The 21,159-nt window shown below is 37.8% G+C and overlaps 2 protein-coding genes across 12 annotated transcripts in view; both read left to right on the forward strand.

The window, feature by feature from the left end:
• Positions 1–10,765, forward strand: part of ATP8B (ATPase phospholipid transporting 8B) — a 268,417-nt gene extending 257,652 nt beyond the window's left edge. For all 11 annotated transcript variants that reach the window (XM_071657803.1, XM_071657799.1, XM_071657800.1 and 8 more), the window contains 5 exons: positions 1,280–1,505; positions 2,428–2,531; positions 4,338–4,469; positions 5,644–5,843; positions 9,508–10,765. In XM_071657803.1, the coding sequence (XP_071513904.1) occupies positions 1,280–1,505; positions 2,428–2,531; positions 4,338–4,469; positions 5,644–5,843; positions 9,508–9,703 (858 nt within the window). In that variant the 3' untranslated portion in view covers positions 9,704–10,765. The remainder of the gene's footprint in view (positions 1–1,279; positions 1,506–2,427; positions 2,532–4,337; positions 4,470–5,643; positions 5,844–9,507) is intronic.
• An 8,221-nt stretch (positions 10,766–18,986) lies between these two features.
• LOC139746573 (uncharacterized) overlaps positions 18,987–21,159 on the forward strand; it is a 408,313-nt gene continuing 406,140 nt past the window's right edge. The window contains exon 1 of the mRNA XM_071657956.1: positions 18,987–19,020. Within this exon, the coding sequence (XP_071514057.1) occupies positions 19,002–19,020 (19 nt within the window). The 5' untranslated portion in view covers positions 18,987–19,001. The remainder of the gene's footprint in view (positions 19,021–21,159) is intronic.

Consider the following 21,159-nt stretch of genomic DNA (forward strand, 5'->3'; position numbering starts at 1 on the left):
AAGACATGAGAACTTCCACCCAATGAAGAAACTCTTGTAAGATGATTGGTGATTAAAAGATGGAAAGTAGATAGGCTGGTAGACAGAATGGTTATTATCCTTAATGAAGTTCTAAATACCTGAATGTCTTTGCAATCAAAGAATAGCCAGACGAGATTCAAAATATTCACTGCCATTATTACAAAATTATTGTTATGCTTTTATTATTTCTCACAGAGTGATAGTTATTCATGGTGGAATGAATGGCCATTGTTGATTATGAAAGAGTGAGTTGTACTTTCATCCTGTTTTGTTTCCTGTTTCAGACTGTGTATGATCCTTTCTTTATATCAACCTACAATCTTTTTTATACCTCACTTCCTGTCCTGTGTTTGGGCATCATGGATCAAGATGTTGATGATTATTATAGTCGTCGCTTTCCCAAACTCTACACTCCTGGTCACAACAACCTCTTTTTTAATAAACGTGTTTTTATGTGGAGTGCCATTCATGGTGCAGTAACCTCCTTCCTCATATTATTCATCCCTTATGGTGAGTGTTGGTGGTATGTGAGCGTCCGTCATGTTTCACTGTGCAGTGTTCACCCCACCTGTCACCATTTATTCACATTGGTGTTTTACTTTTCTCACCTTAATTTGTCCTTACACACCTGTAAAGATTTGGAGAATGTGTTAAAACATTGTGATAAATCCCACGGTTGTTATTTGAAAGATCTGTGTGTGTAAAATCCATGACACTCATCAAACTAGATGTGTCCACAAAACTTGTGTATACACGGCACAAAGCAACTGTCCAAACATTGTTACTTTTTACTGTATTGGGTCATACGATATTTATATTGGAATGATCAGGCTGGAAGTAAGTCACAAATTATCTTATTGTGCATGACTTGTGTCTAATTATCAACACAAATCTTCGTGGCGTGAGAATATTAGAAATGTTATCATATTTAACTTTTCAGAAACCACATGGTATGTGTATAAATATTCTGAACACCCTTGTTTAGTTAGAGATGCAAGCTTTGATTTGATTTGTATTGCTGTGGTGTTTTCTTATTCCTCCAAGATAGTAATTTGTCCTTGGGTTATCCCCACAGTATTTATGATCACTTTTCTTCATTATTTGTGAATAGTCCAGTGTTATAAACACATGATTTTGCATAAGTAGAAAGGGCAAATTACTTCTTATATACACTTAGAGGTCTAGCTGACACTAGATCCTTTTGCATTTTTTCACTTACACGCTATTAGGTATTTTGTTTTCTCTCTCCCAAACACAGACACTGTTTGACCCCATGTTTATATCGGTGTATAACCTGTTCTACACATCGATGCCCGTCCTGGCTCTGGGTATCTTTGAACAAGATGTTAATGCTAAGAGCAGTATCAAATTCCCAAAACTCTACACTCCTGGCCTCAAGAATGCTCTGTTCAATAAGAAAGAATTCTTCAGGTCTGCTGTTCATGGATTTATCACTTCTTGTGTCCTGTTCTTCATACCATTTGGTAAGTAATGTTGTGAATGAAATGTCATCAAAGAATTTAAGCAGCCCTGGAATTCGGTAAGACATAATGCTTGACATGTACAGTATTAACAAAATATCTTGGTAACAGTCTTTATTTTCTCACTAAAAATGTAAGTCTTAAAACAAAAGAAATTATAACCCTCTGAAGGTATCTGTATTATGATTTCATAGAATGGTAAGTACTGCCTGGAATTTTTTAATCAGTTTAGCGTGTCATACACATAGTTGATGTTTTCACGTTTTCACCTCGCACATTTTGTACAGTTCATGTTGTAGTATGATAAGACTATTTTAACATTTATATTGAAAGGACTTGGACATTAAATGATAACTGAGTTTAAGCAATATTTCATTTGATAGTATAAAGATCAAAGATTTATTTCTGCTTCAACATACCCATTAAACCTTATAATGTAAGCATTTCTTGAGAGAGAGATTTGGTTTAATGATGAAAATAGAGTAAACTTTATGGTTATGACATGGTGAAAAAAAGTTATAATTTTTGCATCCACTGCTGGCATTTTCTCATTGGCCATTACCCTTCATTTTCATCTGCCTGTCTCACCTCAGCCATAAATGCTTACAAGTGTTACAGTATGTATTCAAGTGATATTCTGGTTGACACAACCTGAGTGTCTTTGCACATCAGTAATGCTGAATCCCTCTGGAAAGCTGTAGGCCTTTAGGCCAATATCACTCGACCCCATTGTATATTTATAGAGAAGACTCCTATGTTAAGAAATGTCTCATCTATCATCCAACTTCTGTGGTCATATACCATATTCAACAGAATGGTTTGTAAGTAATCTAAAGTTTTCTGCCTTTTATGAGTATGAAGGAAGTGTAGTCTTTGCTTTGAACTAATGACCGAAAGTGTGTAATCCATAGTATTTTTAACACAGGAGCCTACTATAATGGTATGGACCAAGAGGGACGTAGTATGGCTGACCAACAGACATTTGGTAGTGTTGTAGCCACAATCCTTGTCATTGTGGTCACTATGCAGGTATGTCAACCCACTGATTTTTATAATAGCCATATATCTAAAATATGAAACCCAGTCTTTTGAGAGGATTTTGAATGTTCATTGTGCTGCAGGCAGTAACTAAAATGATATAATTCACCTATTTAATGTTATATTTCCAGCTAAACGAGCTGTTTCCCATTTTCATTTATGCTGGATACCCTTTACCCCCTAAACCCTCAACTGCCACATCACCAACTCTTGCAGTCGTATTCCCTAGCACCAGGATTTAGTTCCTTACATCAGAATTGTTGAAGCCCTCATTCAACTCCCCCCAAAAAAGCACCTATTTCTTCCCTAATCCTCTTATTGTCAGATGCATAAGCATTAACAGTTACCCACCTTTCATGGTCTATTTTCATTCTTACTCACATCAGTATTGAACTTAGTTCCTTACACTTCATCAAAAGTGTCACCTCCTCCAGACTTTACGCCCTAGGCATTCCCATACCATTCTACCCCCCTTTCCTTTCAATTTAGTTTCACTCAATTCTCATCTCATCCACATGCAGTCAGACATCCCAGCCTGAGCCTTTAAAGAGAAATCCTTGCTTGGCTTTCTACTTTATCCCTTTTTTGGAAAGTGATAGTACAAGAAGGAGAGGATTTTAGCCTCTTACAACATGCAGAAGATATGTGAAAAACGTTCTCACTCCCTAGGGATAAAGGAATTTATGATTTAGTATAAAGAATCATGTGAATTACATGTTGTCAAGTGTTATGTGAGAGATGGAAAGAAAGATTGTGTTCGTAGATTAAGTTCCAGCAACTTACTTGTGCATGAAGCAGAGATGAAAGAAGACAACTTGGGCCAGGGAGGGGAACATGATTGCTGCTGTGGTACTGCCTCACTGGACCACTGTAACTACTACTGAATCCCAGGTGACAGGACCTCCCTGGTTGGTGCTTGCCCACTGTCAACCAAATGACCTCCAACTAATATAGATTATAATTTCAGAAGATGGAGAAGTTGCTAAGCTATTGCTTGTGGTTTGTTCATGGCATGCATTTCTATTTTTCATATTTGTTATTGAGGAATCTATGATGCTCATCACTTAGTCATGCAAGGTAGTGAAATGCCTATGTGCTCACTAGTATATAAGGAATTACAATGAAATGATCAAGTGGATGTAAATTTAATTTGAACTGAGAAAAACAAGTTTGTAATTTTCATCAGTGGCCTTTAGATTAAAAGATTTATAGAATATTCCTCATGCATTATAGGTCAAAGCATTTGAAGCTCTTGCATGTGAAGGTCAAATGTATTGAACTGAATGTACCACCTAAAGACTTTAAATCTTACAGCTACCTTCAAGTGAAAACACTTCAGTTTTTTTACCTTTTGAAAAAGTACATTCAGTCTCTACCACTCTGAGTAACTGATTGTTGTATCTTGCTAAATCTTAAAAGTTTCTTCTCACACTGTCATGTTGAATTTCAAAGCTAGGGTTTTCCTCTTGAAAATTCGCCTGCTTTTATTTGCTGTTGTTATTCATGGCCCTAGATTGCAGTAATTGGCTTTGAAAGGTATTTGAAAGATGCAAAATTCCTCAGCTTCCAGTATTATAATAGGGATAATGAAAATATGGTTTTATTTGTAATGTGTCACTATTCAGATATCTTGCATTGTGTTATTCTCACTGCAAAATGTGTACTGTAAGTGCATGAAGATGTTTGCTACCTGTGGAATACTGATATTAATATAGTGAAAGCTTACCATTTGCGTACAGTAATTGAAAAATTGTAAAGGTTTTCATTAACATAGCAAAACTTTGGTTATTTTTTCAGATTTGCTTGGACACATCCTATTGGACCTTGTTTAACCACATCACCATCTGGGGTTCTCTTATTTTCTACTTGCTCCTTCAGTATTTCTACAATTATGTCCTTGGTGGAGATTACGTTGGTGCACTGGCAAAGGTAACCTACATCTTCATTCCATCATAAGACTTTGACAACCCTTTTTTTCCCCTAATTTACATGGAAATGGATGTCATGATATAGCATGTTTCCCTACTGCCATTGGTACCTTTTTTGGTAGCTTTTTAGTACTTATATATACTACTATATTGTAACCCTACTATACAAGAATAATATTTATGTTTGTAGTTTACCCCATGCATTGCTCTCTGACACTACAGCCTCAATTTTTCCATATACTGGTTATTATATGTTGTGGGAGACATCATGGAAGCCTTTACAATATCTCTGCCCTGATGTTGTGCAGTAATTTTCGATGATGTGTTACTCATACAAGACAATAGATTTTTTGGATATAAAACACTAGTAATCATATTTGTGACAAAAACACTCCCATGTGCAGATCTCAATGCATATGGCTACAGATAATCCAGGATAAGGGAGAGAGCGGTATAGGGTAGAAGAATTATTGAGTCCTTTGATAGAGTAATATAGAGTAGAGGCGTAAGTATGGATGTGAAGAAAAGATTAAGGGACAGCATAGCCCTCCTAACCCTGACCTATGTAGCCAAAACATGGGCATGGAAGGAGTCACAGAGGTCAGTTATCCAGGCTGTAGAAGTGAGCTATTTGAGAGAAGCATATCATATTATCTGTACTGTTCTTGTATGTGTCACCCCCTGAATTATATCATTCAGTATTTGTTGCTAAATTGCAAATAACTAGCAGATTCAGGCCCTCTTCTGCTAGCTTTAGCGGAGGGCCAGGAATTACGTCATATTTATGCCAGAGACTCACTCAAAGTCAGATGCAGGCCACTGACCTTTGGACTTGAAATTATGAAATTACATGGAACAAGTGATCCCACAATGATATTAGAGAATGGCGAGGTGACTTTGTTTCATAAATAATTCTTCAAATGACTTATCTCATCCAACAGGCCACATATTTTGTGTGGGATCACTTTGTATACATGACTTTTAGGTGGATACACTTATAATGGTAGTTATAGTCATGCCTAGAAGAAAAGTTGACAGAATACTTTACTTTTTATGACTCAACTAATCTTTGCATGAAAAACCTGAAATGACAATCATTTTCCATCATGGGAGAATAGTAAGTGTGAAGTGATGTAATATTGGTGAAGACTGAGAATGATTACTGTGTTTTTTAGGCTATGGGAGAGCCAGTGTTCTACTTCACTTCACTGTTGACTCTTGTGATACTAATGCTGCCTGTCATGGCATGGCGCTTCTACTGGGTTGATGTTGCTCCAACTCTCTCAGATAAAGTGAGGTTTAAACAGCGCCATGATGCAAAGATGGCTAGTAAACGCACTGAACATGATATGATGCGAACCCCATCCGCAAGAAGGTAAGAATGTTATATTACAGGCTAACTATAAATAAATTAAGGTTGTGATAGATATAGGGAATTTCTTTTATTGTCTGTTTATTTTCAATCCAGTTCATGGTGAATGAATAAACATGATAGATTTTGAAATAAGTTTTACATTTTGACCACACTGAAAAATAGGCCAAATACAAGTGTAAATTCTCTTACATAAGTATGCATGGATGAATTGGCAAAGAGGTTTATGTGCAGATACTTAGATGCTTTAAGTGAAGATTGGCATAAGGTGATAGTAAATGAAACTGTAGGATTGGGAAAGGAGTGGAAAGCACTTAAAGAAGCTGACCAAGTGTGTAGCATGGGGAAGGTGAGTTGTGGACATATGAAAATGGGTAGCAAGTGATGGTATGAGGTGATACGTGTTTCCTTGCGCTACCTCGCTAATGCGGGAGACAGCGACAAAGCATAATAGATAAAATATATATATATATATATATATATATATATATATATATATATATATATATATATATATATATATATATATATATATATATATATATTTTTTCTTTTTTCTTTTAAACTATTCGCCATTTCCCGCGTTAGCGAGGTAGCATTAAGAACAGAGGACTGGGCCTTTGAGGGAATACCCTCACCTGGCCCAATTCTCTGTTCCTTCTTTTGGAAAAAAAAAAAAAAAAACGAGAGGGGAGGATTTCCAGCCCCCCGCTCCCTCCCCTTTTAGTCGCCTTCTACGACACGCAGGGAATACGTGGGAAGTATTCTTAATCCCCTATCCCCAGGGATATATATATATATATATATATATATATATATATATATATATATATAGATTTATTTTATTTATTTTGCTTTGTCGCTGTCTCCCACGTTAGCAAGGTAGCGCAAGGAAACAGACGAAAGAATGGCCCAACCCACCCACATACACATGTATATACATACACGTCCACACACCCATACATCTCAACGCACACATACATATACACACACAGACATACACACACGTACACAATTCATACTGTCTGCCTCCACTCATTCCCATCGCCATCCCGCTACACATGAAACAACAACCCCCTCCCCCCTCATGTGTGCGAGGTAGCGCCAGGAAAAGACAACAAAGGCCCCACCCACCCACACTCAGTCTCCAGCTGCCATGTAATAATGCACCGAAACCACAGCTCCCCCTCCACATCCAGGCCCCACAGAACCTTCCATGGTTCACCCAGACGCCCCACACGCCCCGGCTCAACCCATCAACAGCACGTTGACCCCGGCACACCACATTGCTCCAACCCACTCCACTCCTCGCACTTCCCCCACCCTCCTGCATGTCCAGGCCCCGACCACCCAAAATCCCCCACACTCCATCCCTCCACTCAAAGGTTTCAGAAGTGGTAGAGGATGTGTGGATCAGGTGTTTGCTTTGAAGAATGTATGTGAGAAATACTTAGAAAAGCAAATGGATTTGTATGTAGCATTTATAGATCTGGAGAAGGCATATGATAGAGTTGATAGAGATGCTCTGTGGAAGGTATTAAGAATATATGGTGTGGGAGGCAAGTTGTTAGAAGCAGTGAAAAGTTTTTATCAAAGATGTAAGGCATGTGTATGTGTAGGAAGAGAGGAAAGTGATTGGTTCTCAGTGAATGTAGGTTTGCGGCAGGGGTGTGTGATGTCTCCATGGTTGTTTAATTTGTTTATGGATGGGGTTGTTAGGGAGGTGAATGCAAGAGTTTTGGAAAGAGGGGCAAGTATGAAGTCTGTTGTGGATGAGAGAGCTTGGGAAGTGAGTCAGTTGTTGTTCGCTGATGATACAGTGCTGGTGGCTGATTCATGTGAGAAACTGCAGAAGCTGGTGACTGAGTTTGGTAAAGTGTGTGAAAGAAGAAAGTTAAGAGTAAATGTGAATAAGAGCAAGGTTATTAGGTACAGTAGGGTTGAGGGTCAAGTCAGTTGGGAGGTAAGTTTGAATGGAGAAAAACTGGAGGAAGTAAAGTGTTTTAGATATCTGGGAGTGGATCTGGCAGCGGATGGAACCATGGAAGCGGAAGCGAATCATAGGGTGGGGGAGGGGGGTGAAAATTCTGGGAGCCTTGAAGAATGTGTGGAAGTCGAGAACATTATCTCGGAAAGCAAAAATGGGTATGTTTGAAGGAATAGTGGTTCCAACAATGTTGTATGGTTGCGAGGCGTGGACTATGGATAGAGTTGTGCGCAGGAGGATGGATGTGCTGGAAATGAAATGTTTGAGGACAATGTGTGGTGTGAGGTGGTTTGATCGAGTAAGTAACGTAAGGGTAAGAGAGATGTGTGGAAATAAAAAGAGCGTGGTTGAGAGAGCAGAAGAGGGTGTTTTGAAATGGTTTGGTCACATGGAGAGAATGAGTGAGGAAAGATTGACCAAGAGGATATATGTGTCGGAGGTGGAGGGAACGAGGAGAAGAGGGAGACCAAATTGGAGGTGGAAAGATGGAGTGAAAAAGATTTTGTGTGATCGGGGCCTGAACATGCAGGAGGGTGAAAGGAGGGCAAAGAATAGAGTGAATTGGATCGATGTGGTATACTGGGGTTGACGTGCTGTCAGTGGATTGAATCAAGGCATGTGTATGGGGGTGCGTTGGGCCATTTCTTTCGTCTGTTTCCTTGCGGTACCTCGCAAACGCGGGAGACAGCGACAAAGCAAAAAAAAAAAAAAAAAAAAAAAAAAATTATATGTATATTATTGGGATAAATGGAAATGCATTGAAAAAATTTTGCCAGGACAGTAAGGCAAGTGTTTTTTTTTAAAAGGTGGGTCTGCATCATTATGTTTGTCTATGTTTGTAGATGGATTGGTAATGGAGGTGAATGTAAGGCTTTTAAGGCAAGGAGTAGGTCTTCAGTTTGCTAGGGGTAGGGGAGTCAGTGGGGTGAATCATTGCTGTTTGCAGATGACACAGCTTTTGTTACATACTCCAGAAGCTGGTGAGAGTTTGGGAGAGTTTATGAAATGAAAAAGCTGAGAGCAGATTTGGACAAAAGTAAGGTAATAATATGTGGCAAGGGGATGGAGCAGGATAGGTTGATTTTAAGTTAGAAACGGGAAGATCTGGAGGAAGTGGAGTGCTTTTGATACCAGGGAGTAGATAGTGCAACAGATGGAACCACGGGGGCTAAAGCAAGTCTTAGGTGTATTATATATTATGTGAAAGGATGGATCCTGTCTTGTAAGACAAAGATTGATATGTTTGAAGATATAATTCCCACCAGTGTTGTATGGATGTGTCTTGGGTCTTTAAAGCTGAAGAAGGAAGAGGGTGGACATGACTGAAACGGAATGGCAGAGAATGATATGTGATATGAGGTAGATTGATCTCATAAAGAATGACAGTGGAAGAGAGAGGTGTAGTAGTAAGCTGAGAGCTAACCTGGATGTGCTTGACATATAGTGTGTCGTAAATGTTGCCATTGTGTAATAGTAGAAAACAGATTGCATTTTGGTCTTTAGCTTTAGTATATATATTGGAGATAAAATCAACCATTTTTTATATAAAGAAGCTGTGAGGATGAAAAATCGGAAACCCACCAGAATTTCTTCATTTGAAATTTCTTTTTTGGATACAAGGGATTATATGATATATGATGCAACATGTACATTAATATCCATATTATACGTTTTTTCCAGATCTCGACGCTCCATTCGGTCTGGTTATGCCTTCGCTCACCAGGAAGGCTTTGGACGCCTTATCACAAGTGGGAAAATCATGCGTCCCAGAAATCCAAAGCCTGGAGCTGTGTCCAATGGCAGAGCCGCAAGTCTTCGTCCAGATGCCAACAAAGTTTCAGTGGTGGCACCAGCGCCTTCAACAGTGGAGGTGTAAAAATTACTTTTGTACTTATTTACAAGTTGTTCTTATTGAAGAACATGACTTTCGCTTTTTTTACAACTTAGGGGATACCCTATATTTATTTTCACTAAACCGGTGGTGCCAATAGTTTTATTCTTGTGGTCAGAAAATGTTTTTAAATGTTAATATTTAATTTATAATTGAGATTTATTTTCATAATTGCTTGTGACATAGAAATAAAAGTGGAACTATAGTAGTCATATTTAAGGACAAATATAACTGGTGGTACACCATATATGTGAACTTCCAGCAAGAAGCTGTGGATAAAGCTTTGCATATTTTCCATGATGTTGAGAATCTTGAACTCAAGTGTTTAATTTTTCTGGTATGTAATCTTGTTGTTGCCTTTGCACCCATTCAGTATATGGCTGTGGTGCCTCTCATAAGTGTACTTACAATAGATTTCTCAGGTTTTCTCTTAATTCATCCTCATATGTTTAATGTCTGGTTCATGAGTGAGTGGTGATAATGGTTGTATATATATATATATATATATATATATATATATATATATATATATATATATATATATATATATATATGTATATATATATATAATGTGTGTATATATACCAGACAGACAGAAGCCAAACTCAGATATTGATTAATTTAATTCATCTCCTTGATGTTTATGATTTGATACCCATTCATTGCACACGCTTCCTTGTTAAGAATCCATGCCTTTATGGCCGTTACCTGTTTGCTATGATGACATATTAAGTTCATCTACTACTAAAGTTTTCTTTTGTTTGGCTTACAGAAAAATACATTATATATTTTGGGAAAGTAATGTTTTTATATAAAAAATAACATTTTATGGTATAAAATATTACTTGTTTGGCATGTGTTTCTCTTGCACACTTTAATTGAAATGGCCTTAAATATGCTAACAAGGAAAAATATATGAATGATTATTTTTATTAAGAAAAATAAAATATTTTAGATTCAGTATATTTTTAGTCTGAAATCATTGAATATAAAGAAGTGTATGAAAGATTACCATATATTCATAAGAAAATAAAAGGAGAATCAGTATATTCTAAATTTAATTTTATCACTTACTGTGAGGTGATATATGTATCCAGTACACATACATCTCAGTCAAGATATTATAGTATTGATCTATGTAGGTAATTTTAGCTAGTACTAATTAATAACTTGTATTTATGGAATAAAGTCATTATTTTCTTAATTTAACACAGCTGGAAAGACATGTATGTGCTTACTACCTCAGCAAATCAACATTCCCCACCAAGTCAGAACCTACAGAAAGTAACATATGATGTTTTCGTTGCAGTCACTAGAACATCGGATTTTCACCTACTGTGTTAGTGTGACTTTAAGTGTGACATAAGATCCCCACATTTTTTTAATTTAGTGCTCCAGGCTGCTGCATCTTGTACTTTTAGGAGGTGCACTCATCAGTTCGTGGATAAGTTGCACTTCACCTCCATGGCATTTGTCACAAAATGAGTCAATTTGTCAATGCAGATTGTAGAGTGAGGTTGTGGACTTTGAAAAACAAAAAATTAATGGAAATGTTGATATAAGATACCTCTGATAATTAAAACAACTCTGATGCCATTTCAAGAGTAAAGATGAGGAATAAGCTGCTTATGAGTTGTATTCATCAAGACTGATGATTTTAGTTCGTGATTATGAAGAAGTGTTCGGATTCCTGTACTGGCTGTGATCTCATCTGCTTATTTGAATGTGTAAGTCCCAAAGATCAGTTTTAGTGGCAGAACCAGGGAAAATCAGTTAGAGTAGAAATACCATGTGGAGAAAAAAGAATCAGAAACAAAGTATAGAAAGTACAGCTTGTGACCGTGTAAAACAACAAACCTTGATATTGAGCCACAGTTAGGTTATTTTGTATTGTTAATCTATTTTTCTTTTTTTGTTAATCTATATATATTATAGATTATCATATTACTGGGTATGATGAAGGTTAGTCGAATAAGAAATGGCAGGGTAAGAAGTTATGGTAGTAAGAGGAATGTGTATGAGAGAGCAAATGTGTTTGTGGACTCCACATCAGCTTGCTTAAAACTTCCCTATCACAATTTTTGTGAGTATCCTACTCACAACATGAGCATATTAAACTTAATTCTAACTGCAAATGAACTTGTTTATAATGTAATTGAAAAGAACTTTTGGATAAGTAATCAATGAAAGATTGATTTTAAGGGAAATTCCAACTCTGTTTTTAGCATTGCAAACTTTAATTATCTGTGCATTGCTTTTGATATGAAAAGCTGAGAAGACATCATCATTGAAAACAATATGGACGTATCTTAGTAAAACTTCAGTAAGACAAATATAGACTAGAAGTAACATTAATGCCATATTTTCCACAACTAATCCAGCCTGATGGAGCAGTAACATAAAAGAACTGCCTGTTGTCAAAGGAAATAGCTCTTTAAGATACTCAAAGAGAATAACCAAAATAATAAAGTAAGATACCTAACTCACATTAAAACCTTTTAGGTCAAGGTAAATGTCAATAAGTGCTACTGGACTCTGCCTACTTAAGGTTACTACGAGAATGAACTCACGTTTGGCAAGGTTGTATCTCTGGGAGTACAGTCTTCTCAAAGAACTTCTCACTTCAAAGGAGTTTTCATTTCCCTGCTACCAGAAGTAGCCTTTGGAAAGGTTCCAGGTAACACCAGGAATCTGTTGTAGAAAACGGTTCTGGGATAATTTTCAACAAATAAGCATCAATATAGGCAATTATTGCTGAAAAAGGAAAAAGGAACTCTTAAGAATTTTCTGTTCATGCTTGAAGCAGTAGAGATGTAATCCAATCAGTTGAACCATTAACTGCAGAAAAATGGTGATTTGGTTCAAGTCAGTGAGGCTGTGGCAAATTATTTTTTTTATTGACCAGTCCCATTCTTGGGAATGTAAAACATTTTTGTAACACTGACATGGTTACAGACAATATTGCTTAAGGCCAAAGAATCTCCATGCTTTATGATATATTTAACATTCATGATGACAGTAAGACATTTAATGTCATCTACATAGATTTTCAGGAAGCAACACACTATAAGCGTTCCACACATTGTGAGGAGTCCGTAGGTACCAAAGGTCATTAGTTTCTACCCACCCCACAAACCCTCTCCCGCGTGTCTGTCTGCAGTTTTACTGAAATGTTATTTAGTATAGCTTAGTAAAAAAAATAAAATTTCATTTTAAAGGCTCAACGCGCGGGTAAACTTAATATATTGGTCTCAGCAGTTAATGGGTTAATTATAGAGTCCATTGTAATTTTCCACTGTAATTTTTTTTTTTTTTTGTAAAGTCGAGACTTCTTTATATATTACAATGAAGGGTAAATATTCACAAAGCTCGCGGTTATATTTTGCTCAAAACCCATTTTCTTCCTTTTCTCCAAACTTAATCTCGCTTATTGTGTTGTACAAGTGACAAATAATGTTATTAGTAACCTAACAAATATATAGCTGCTCAGGTTATAAAGGGAAATGTTTCCGTGACTTATACCTACTAATATTAATTTTCGTTTTCAGCTGTGTATAGTTTCCCGTTATCGTCAATTACAAAATCATTTCTTTAGAAAAAAAAAAAAAAGGTACATCTACAGACTATCGGTTTCATAAAAAATTTCATCAACATTCTACACATTTTATCGGTATTCCCACCGGTGTACCAACCTTCAACAATCGTAAGCTTCAACTATGAATGGCTCTACCAAGCAGCACAATAACATACTGGACGTTGATCTTCGCAAGGTAAGAGCTTAGCGACCAATAACTCGATCATCCACTAATCCCGGGCAGTCCATTATTCCTCGGTTGCCTATTCCTCTTCCAATCACTTCCTGCGTCAGGCGTAGGTCTCGAGGGCGGCAGAGGCGACGTGTAAGTAATTACGTGTTCTATTAGACAGAGACGCAGTGGGTGACGAACGGGAGGGGAGGCCATGGGTGGGGGTAATTGTAACCTGATGCCTCTCTCTTTACCATAATTGCAATGGGTCAACCTTGTATTTCAAGATCAAAGTTCACTGTCTTTCTTCATTGTAAAGTTTCTGGCATGGAGGTTCATGCAAGATATATATATGCAGTTTTTAAGACTGTGAATATGAATACGACTACGGGTTGAGGAATGTTGACACGGCTCTCCCGACACGGGATCCTATTCACAATGCACACAAAGGTTCTTATCCAGAAGGGGAGCACAATGGCTGTATTTATGGTGGTGGAGCCCCATCACAGACCCCGTCACCCTCAATACCCGCCACACACCCGCCTCTCGGCCGTTGGCCATCGACAACAGCGCTCACTGCTGCTGTAAATTCTCTTCGTGTGTTTCTTGATGGTTCGCCATCGTTGCAAGGTTCAACTACGATTTGTGTGTGTGTCGTCAAGTTCTGGCCTTCAGCCACAACCACTGGTTCTCATAGTTTGGCAATACACCACGACAAAAGGCTATAATACCCAGTATTGTCATAACAATGGCTGCACCTTGTCCATGCTGCTTTGTTGTGGGCCCCACAGTCCAGTCATTGGCGATACAGATCAACAAAGGTTCAGATGTCATTTTTCAAGTCTGCTCTTTTCATCTCCTTCCCACTGCCATGCTTTATTCTTTATATTTATTCCACTGAACAACGAACGGACTGGAGCAGCGTATCAGATAGATTAAACTTTAATTACATTTATGTTCGCTTTAGCTTGTTGCGCCTGTGATCATCCGTTGTATTATCAAATCTGACGTACATTGCAGCTTAATTCGCAAGGGAAAAGCTTTGCTATTGGTCTGTTTCGAAATGGGACCTCCCGTAGTGCTTATACGACATTCTGGCTCAGATTGTTGAAAGAGATTGCTCCAGTGAGCCATGTAACGTCATGCTTGTGAAATAATTCTGTTGTCGACAGACGGACATACTGGTCACACTGCTGAGACCGATGAGGAACTTTAGGGAATGACAGTCATTCTTTAGAGTTTCAACATATAATATTAATCCCCTCAAAATATTATATCTGATGAAAAGATGTAATTTAGCTTCTTTTACAATTACAAACGTCTATGTCTGATATAGTTTCAGTCTTGGAAATATTGCAGAACCTAACAAAATTCATGCCAACTCAATCTGAGCTGTTTCTACATAAACTTCAAAGTTTATGGAAAGAAATTCCCATTGCGTTTCCCGAAAGAATTAATTCCCATTCTGTTCGTTACGAACTGTGCTTTATGGTGTTTATCTTCTCACAAAAAGCACTAACTACTCTGGTTTTTAAAGTCTAAAACATCCCCCCTCCCCCGTTGTTTACATAACCAGAAACTCGGTTTTTGGATTCCATATGAGCATGTTGCTGGGCCACATCAAACACCTTCATTACAAACAGCTCCAATAATGTATTAATAAAGACCTTCAGAAAAAACCGACGGGTGGATGTCCATGATTAACATCAGATCCTAATCAACTGACGTGAACCCTAATTAATGATTTATTTCGGTGTCGGTGGTCGGTGTGTTATCCAACGTTTACATTTGTAAATCTGGGACCTTTTGATTAATCTTGGTCACATCAAATACCATTCCCCCCTACTACGCCTCTTAAAAGAAGGGGATGGAGTGTGTCCACGCGCGTGTGTGCGTATTAAATCAACCACGTCATTGTGCGCGTGCGCTAATTTCGGGGACGCCGCTTCCGCGTGCGGGCGCTCAAGTTTGCATATACGAGCGCGTTAACAGGCTCGTGCCAACAGGATATCATGATTTAACCTGTTTAGATGAGCATCATGCACATAGATATAAGGAACGTGATAGATTTTCCATCCATTGCAATTAGCTAAAAACGCGTGATGATCTTGAAAGTGAATTTTATTCAAGATTTAGAAGGGAAAAAGTTTTGAGCTGTAATTCTCAGATGTTGAACAGTTCCCTGGTCAGTTACGGCGTTTCCACATAGACACAAGACGTGAGGGAAAGCGAGAAAGATATGCGAGAGTAGAATAACGCACAAGGTTCCTGTACAGTGTGCCGTAAGCTTTGCTACGCAGGTTACAGAAAACATTCTTTGTGGCTTTAGGACCTGCAAGCGAACGAAGTTTCTGCTCAGTGCACAGCGGGAAAAAAGGTTCACAGCTTGAGGGTAAATTAATCAGGGCAGGGTGAAAATTCTTGGGTGCCAGATGGTCGAGGATGGTCATAATGTGCACGTGAAGGCGAGGCTCGCCTCACACAAACCTACCATCAATGTTGATAGGCTAAGCTAGATTCCCTCACACTAGCGTAACGTCATTGCTAATGGATTAAGGTAATTCCCCTACACCAGCTTAGCATCAGTGGTACGGACTTTCGGCTCCCATACATTGGCGTAGAGTCGTTAGTTACAGATTAACTAGGTTCCTCACACTGATTATAGACTTTGTTGGCCTCCCCTCACACCGGCATAGCGTCATTTAGAAGTACGCAGTCAGGCTCCCTCACGCTGTCATATCTGTTAATGGAAATGTAGTAGGCTGTTCAGATTCGATGAAGGAAGCAGGAGGTGTAACAAGAGAGTAGAGTTCTGTCCATGATCTGGCCCCTGGTGTTTAGTCACGATTCAATATAAAGTTGCATTTTAGAGTAGTGTCATTAAAACCAACGGGGCTTAGATGAAACCAGCGTTCAAAGCTTGTGTCGCTAAATATCAGCTCTCATATGATCACACATGCAGATAACTGAGGTCTATATTTAATAAATCATGCATGGATTAGGGAATATTGATAACATCGGATACTTCCTTTGCTGGAATGTGTACTTCGATATAAATATATTTCATTGGTATTTTGTTGTTGACCGAAAGGGGAAGAGGGTTGTGTGTGTGGGTGGGTGCTCTTGTACATCTGTGTTTGCTAGGACAATGTAGCGCTTGTAACATGTTTGTGTATTGGATGGAGCGGTATACCTCACAGGCCTTATTCTGTCTTATTTTTCTGCATTTGAGCCACACATCTGTTGAGAATAATAGTTGTTTATTTTTTCAGCATATAATTGTTTCAGGTGATCTTTTGTCTTAGGAAAAATCTTATTTATTATATATCTGATTTTATTGTTTACAGGGAAATTAGTGGATACAATAACCGGTTCCACACAGGTAGGCATGACTCATGTATGACTCTTGTAGGTTATGTTAAAGAGGTAGATGGATGGTATCTGCAGGTAATTTTAGAACCTTTAGAGAAAATGACAGAGGATCTGGAGAAGGCATGAAAACTGGAAGAAGAGGACAAATGGAAGATGAGATGAGAGAGTATTGCTGAACTTCAGAAAGAGAAAAAAATTGGCAGTCTTCGTATAGTATAGACACAACTACCAAAGATTTCTCACCAGATGTTAGGCGGAGTTAAGAAAGTCTGTCACTCGCCTCCTCATCAGTCTTCACCCATTCCTATCCTCGTACTCTCTCTTTTCTAAAGCTTCTTCCAGTGTCTTCTCTCATATTACAAGCGAGGAGCAGTTGATGCCTTCCACCCACTTCATTCTAGGACGTCTTTCCTTTGGGGTCTAAATCTTCTACTTCTTAGAGGACTCAGCTTCGGTGATATATATATATATATATATATATATATATATATATATATATATATATATATATATATATATATATATATATATAATGACTAACTAGACGGTTGTTTAAACCAGATTACCTTGCTGTCGTGACATGCATACAACACGTAGTCGTCCGCCTCACGTTCCACCCAAGACATCTTTGCTTTTCCAATTTACTTTTCTTTCAGTTTTTCGTTAGCTAGCATTATTTTATTAATGTGCCTAATTACACCTTAATGAGACCCCCAAGCTCGCATTATTCTGTCGTATTATCCATTACTAGACTTATTATCCTGCGCAATAATTTTCCCAGGGTTTGCCATACGTTTTGAAAAAGACTAAATGTTGGAACTTTAGACCTGGAGTTATAGTACTTGGAGCAGAGTTAATTAAACCGACACCAACGTTGCTCTTTACAAGAGTGTTTGTAATTTTTCTTGTGAGTTATTTCTGTCCTACCATAATGCTGTCCATACTATATTATACGCCTATGATGAAAATTATATGAATTGCTCTAAGAATATTTATGAACAAATGCTACCATGTGTATAGTTTTTGCAACCGTACATCATAAGTCATCGAAAATTCCGCATTCAGAAATTATATTTCAACAAACTTGTAATATTATCTTTCAGAGTTTCAATATAGTTTCTCTATGTAGCAATTTATTTAAGCCCGCTTTAGATGACAGACAGTGTGTGAGGTGGTACTGTGTTCGTCTATCTGTTTAACTTGGTATGAAAGTTTCGCTCGCTCGTAGAAGGTTACTAATAGCCTCACCCGTACTAGTATTTCGAATTTAGCCAAGAAAAGTGGAAACATCCCAGCGAGATAATCGTGTTACGATAACTAAACTGAAAAATACGGTCGCGTACTTGATAAAGTTCATTGAAACAGTCGTGTGATTACAGTACCAATAGAATGATACGTTTGTACTTGCATCCACAAGAGGACAAGTGAATTCAATCACTGCTGGATTTAAAGAGACCGGGATCGGCGCCCTCTTTCTCCTTTAATTTTCTCATTTTATCGGGGAAGGGAGATGCGCCCTTATGGCACGACCCGGACAGCTCTGCCCAAAGACTGTGCTCAACCGAACTCAACAATGTCAGAGCCCTGATCTTAACTATTGATATGGAATGTAAACATTCCCTAACTATTCCCCTTTCATAGACTTGAGCCACGTATTGTAATGGAGTGTTTCTGGAACCAAAATTCAATCAGTCTCGTGACTGACACAAGCATATACTTCATTTCTATTAACATACAAACAGAGGACGGCATTTAATGTCGCCAACGCCATCTATTGACCGACTGTAAGACCCGGACGTGTCGAAGGTCAGCCTCGCTGTTTCCAGTCTCACTTAGGAAAACAAATTTAGACCCATTTTAGTGTTTCTTGTCATGGGAGAGCGAGTGAGGACCAGCCTGTGTATTTTAAAAGCCAGAAATCAAGAGAATACTTCAGGTGTGGCTGAATTCCAGAACTAAGTGAACGGACTATTGTGGTGTGTTGACAATACAGTGTATTTACATAATATGGAAAAGGCTGAATATATCGATCAGTCTTGGAGGAGCTGCTAGCAGCTGGTGGTGGGATTGACAGTGTGACTGAATATTATAGTGTTCAGTACAGTATAGTAAACCATGGACAAGATTTGCCTGGACCGGAGTGCCACTGTTTTAAGAAGTGACGGATGGACCCGTGGAACACAGGTACAGTAGCTTTATAATTCATGATTATTACTTGACTGGTGTAATTTTATGTAGAACATTCCTGTTGAACGTGATTTTATGTTCATAAGGAAGTTAGACACTCTGTATTATTACAATAGCTGTAATTGCTAAACTGGATCATCCTCAACAGTGTCGGGTTTGTAGATGTTCTGGTTGTGAAATGATTGGTATGGCTTTTTTGGGGCAGGTGACTTGGAGTTAGGCTTTTAGTTTCGTTTAACTCGAAGACTCAGTAATCAAGGAAAGGTTTATGTCAGTTGCCTTATCTGTAAGGTGAATTGTCTCATACAGGCAGGTTATCAACAGATCAAGATGACATTTTTCTGTTGAGGAAACCGCTAAACTGTCGTCTTAAAACTCCGGTAATGTTACCTGGATTTTTTTAACGAAACCTCCGTTGGTTTAGTTTTCATTCGAATAATTGGTTGTTCCTGACATGAGTATGTTGTCAAATTAATGATAATACATTTTATTTAAGCAGTAATTTTTTATTTTTTTTCTTAGGAATTTCTTGAATTACTGTGTGTGAAATATCTTTTAAGTAAGTGTAAGGATTTGTGAACGAATATTGCGCCAGCATTTTAAATAAACATTAAGTCATAGGATCTTTTAGACATTTTCACTAAAATATTGGACTTCCCTTGATAAATAAGGCAATGAAAGATTATTTATTTCCTTAAACGTTCCATTATTCAAGATGATAGACTAATGGCGAGCTTTTGATGTGAATAGTCGTAAAGAAACCTCGTCTTTCTGTTAATCCTCAAGTAGACGACTATTGATTCATTACTTACTAAAGCACGTTGGAGAATCGTCTCGAGGGAGCCGAGGTGTCCATCATGTTAATTTGTCAGCAGATGACCGTCGTATGTTACAGACGAAGCTGCCCGAGTCATTGAGGTAAATTACGTCGACAGCCTTGTCATGGCAAGTAAATTCAGAATTAAAAAGTTGGAGTAATTAGTGGTGTAATTGCGCACGAGAGTTGTGCGGAGAATATATATATATATATATATATATATATATATATATATATATATATATATATATATATATATATATATATATATATTTTTTTTTTTTTTTTTTTCATACTATTCGCCATTTCCCGCATTAGCGAGGTAGCGTTAAGAACAGAGGACTGGGCCTTTGAGGGAATATCCTCATATGGCCCCCTTCTCTGTTCCTTCTTTTGGAAAATTTAAAAAAAAATGAGGGGAGGATATATATATATATATATATATATATATATATATATATATATATATATATATATATATATATATATATATATATTACGTAGGGTGAATTAACTTAAATTACTTTTTTCACGTTTCCTTTAGGCACAAAAGAAAAGCGAGTTTCGAAGTAGAGAAAGTGAGGTAAAACAGTTTAATAAAGGCCGTACAAGGACACTTCACTTAGCTCATCCGAAGTTAGGCAAGTTATGTTTTCAAAGTTATAATTGCCAACCTAACGTTATTTTACCTAGGGTCGGATTACTCATTAAGCTAGGCTTGAGCCTAAGGCCCGGGGAAAAAAATGCGTAGGTTCGGGACGGTAGGATGGAATCATTTGTGTATACTTGCAGAGGCATTTAGAGCCAAGTCAATGCCACTTTACTGATAACATGGGGTCGGAGATCCCTGTGCCCCACTCCCTCATTTAGCCACTACCAGGATAAAACTGAACTACCCTTCATTATGAGTTCAGAGTCTCAGATTTTACGAGATCTGGACTTAAATGATTTAATAGATATAATTGCAAGGAAATATCGAGAATTATCTTTGTACTTGCACTCGAGGTTTATAGCCATCAGATGTATTTCTTGAGATTTGATAGACGAATTTGCTGTTAGAAAATGTCACAAAATATTTGTTAGTTGCGTTGTACATGCATACGCATTTAATATACTTCCAAAGAAATTTTTTTATTGTCTGTTGTTTCGTAACATGTTTCGATTCTGTATACAGTAGGGGCGGGGGGAGGGGGGCAGCCCCTCAGAAGCTTCAACCTTAAGGCATAGCTATTAGGTCCTTGATCCACTTAAGTAAGCGATGTGATCGCCTGCCTCTCGTCGTTTATTGTGTGTGGGTCTGAGAGACAAAAGATATGCAA

Source organism: Panulirus ornatus, chromosome 65, assembly GCF_036320965.1.
Source record: "Panulirus ornatus isolate Po-2019 chromosome 65, ASM3632096v1, whole genome shotgun sequence".
Classification (NCBI taxonomy): Eukaryota; Metazoa; Arthropoda; class Malacostraca; order Decapoda; family Palinuridae; genus Panulirus; species Panulirus ornatus.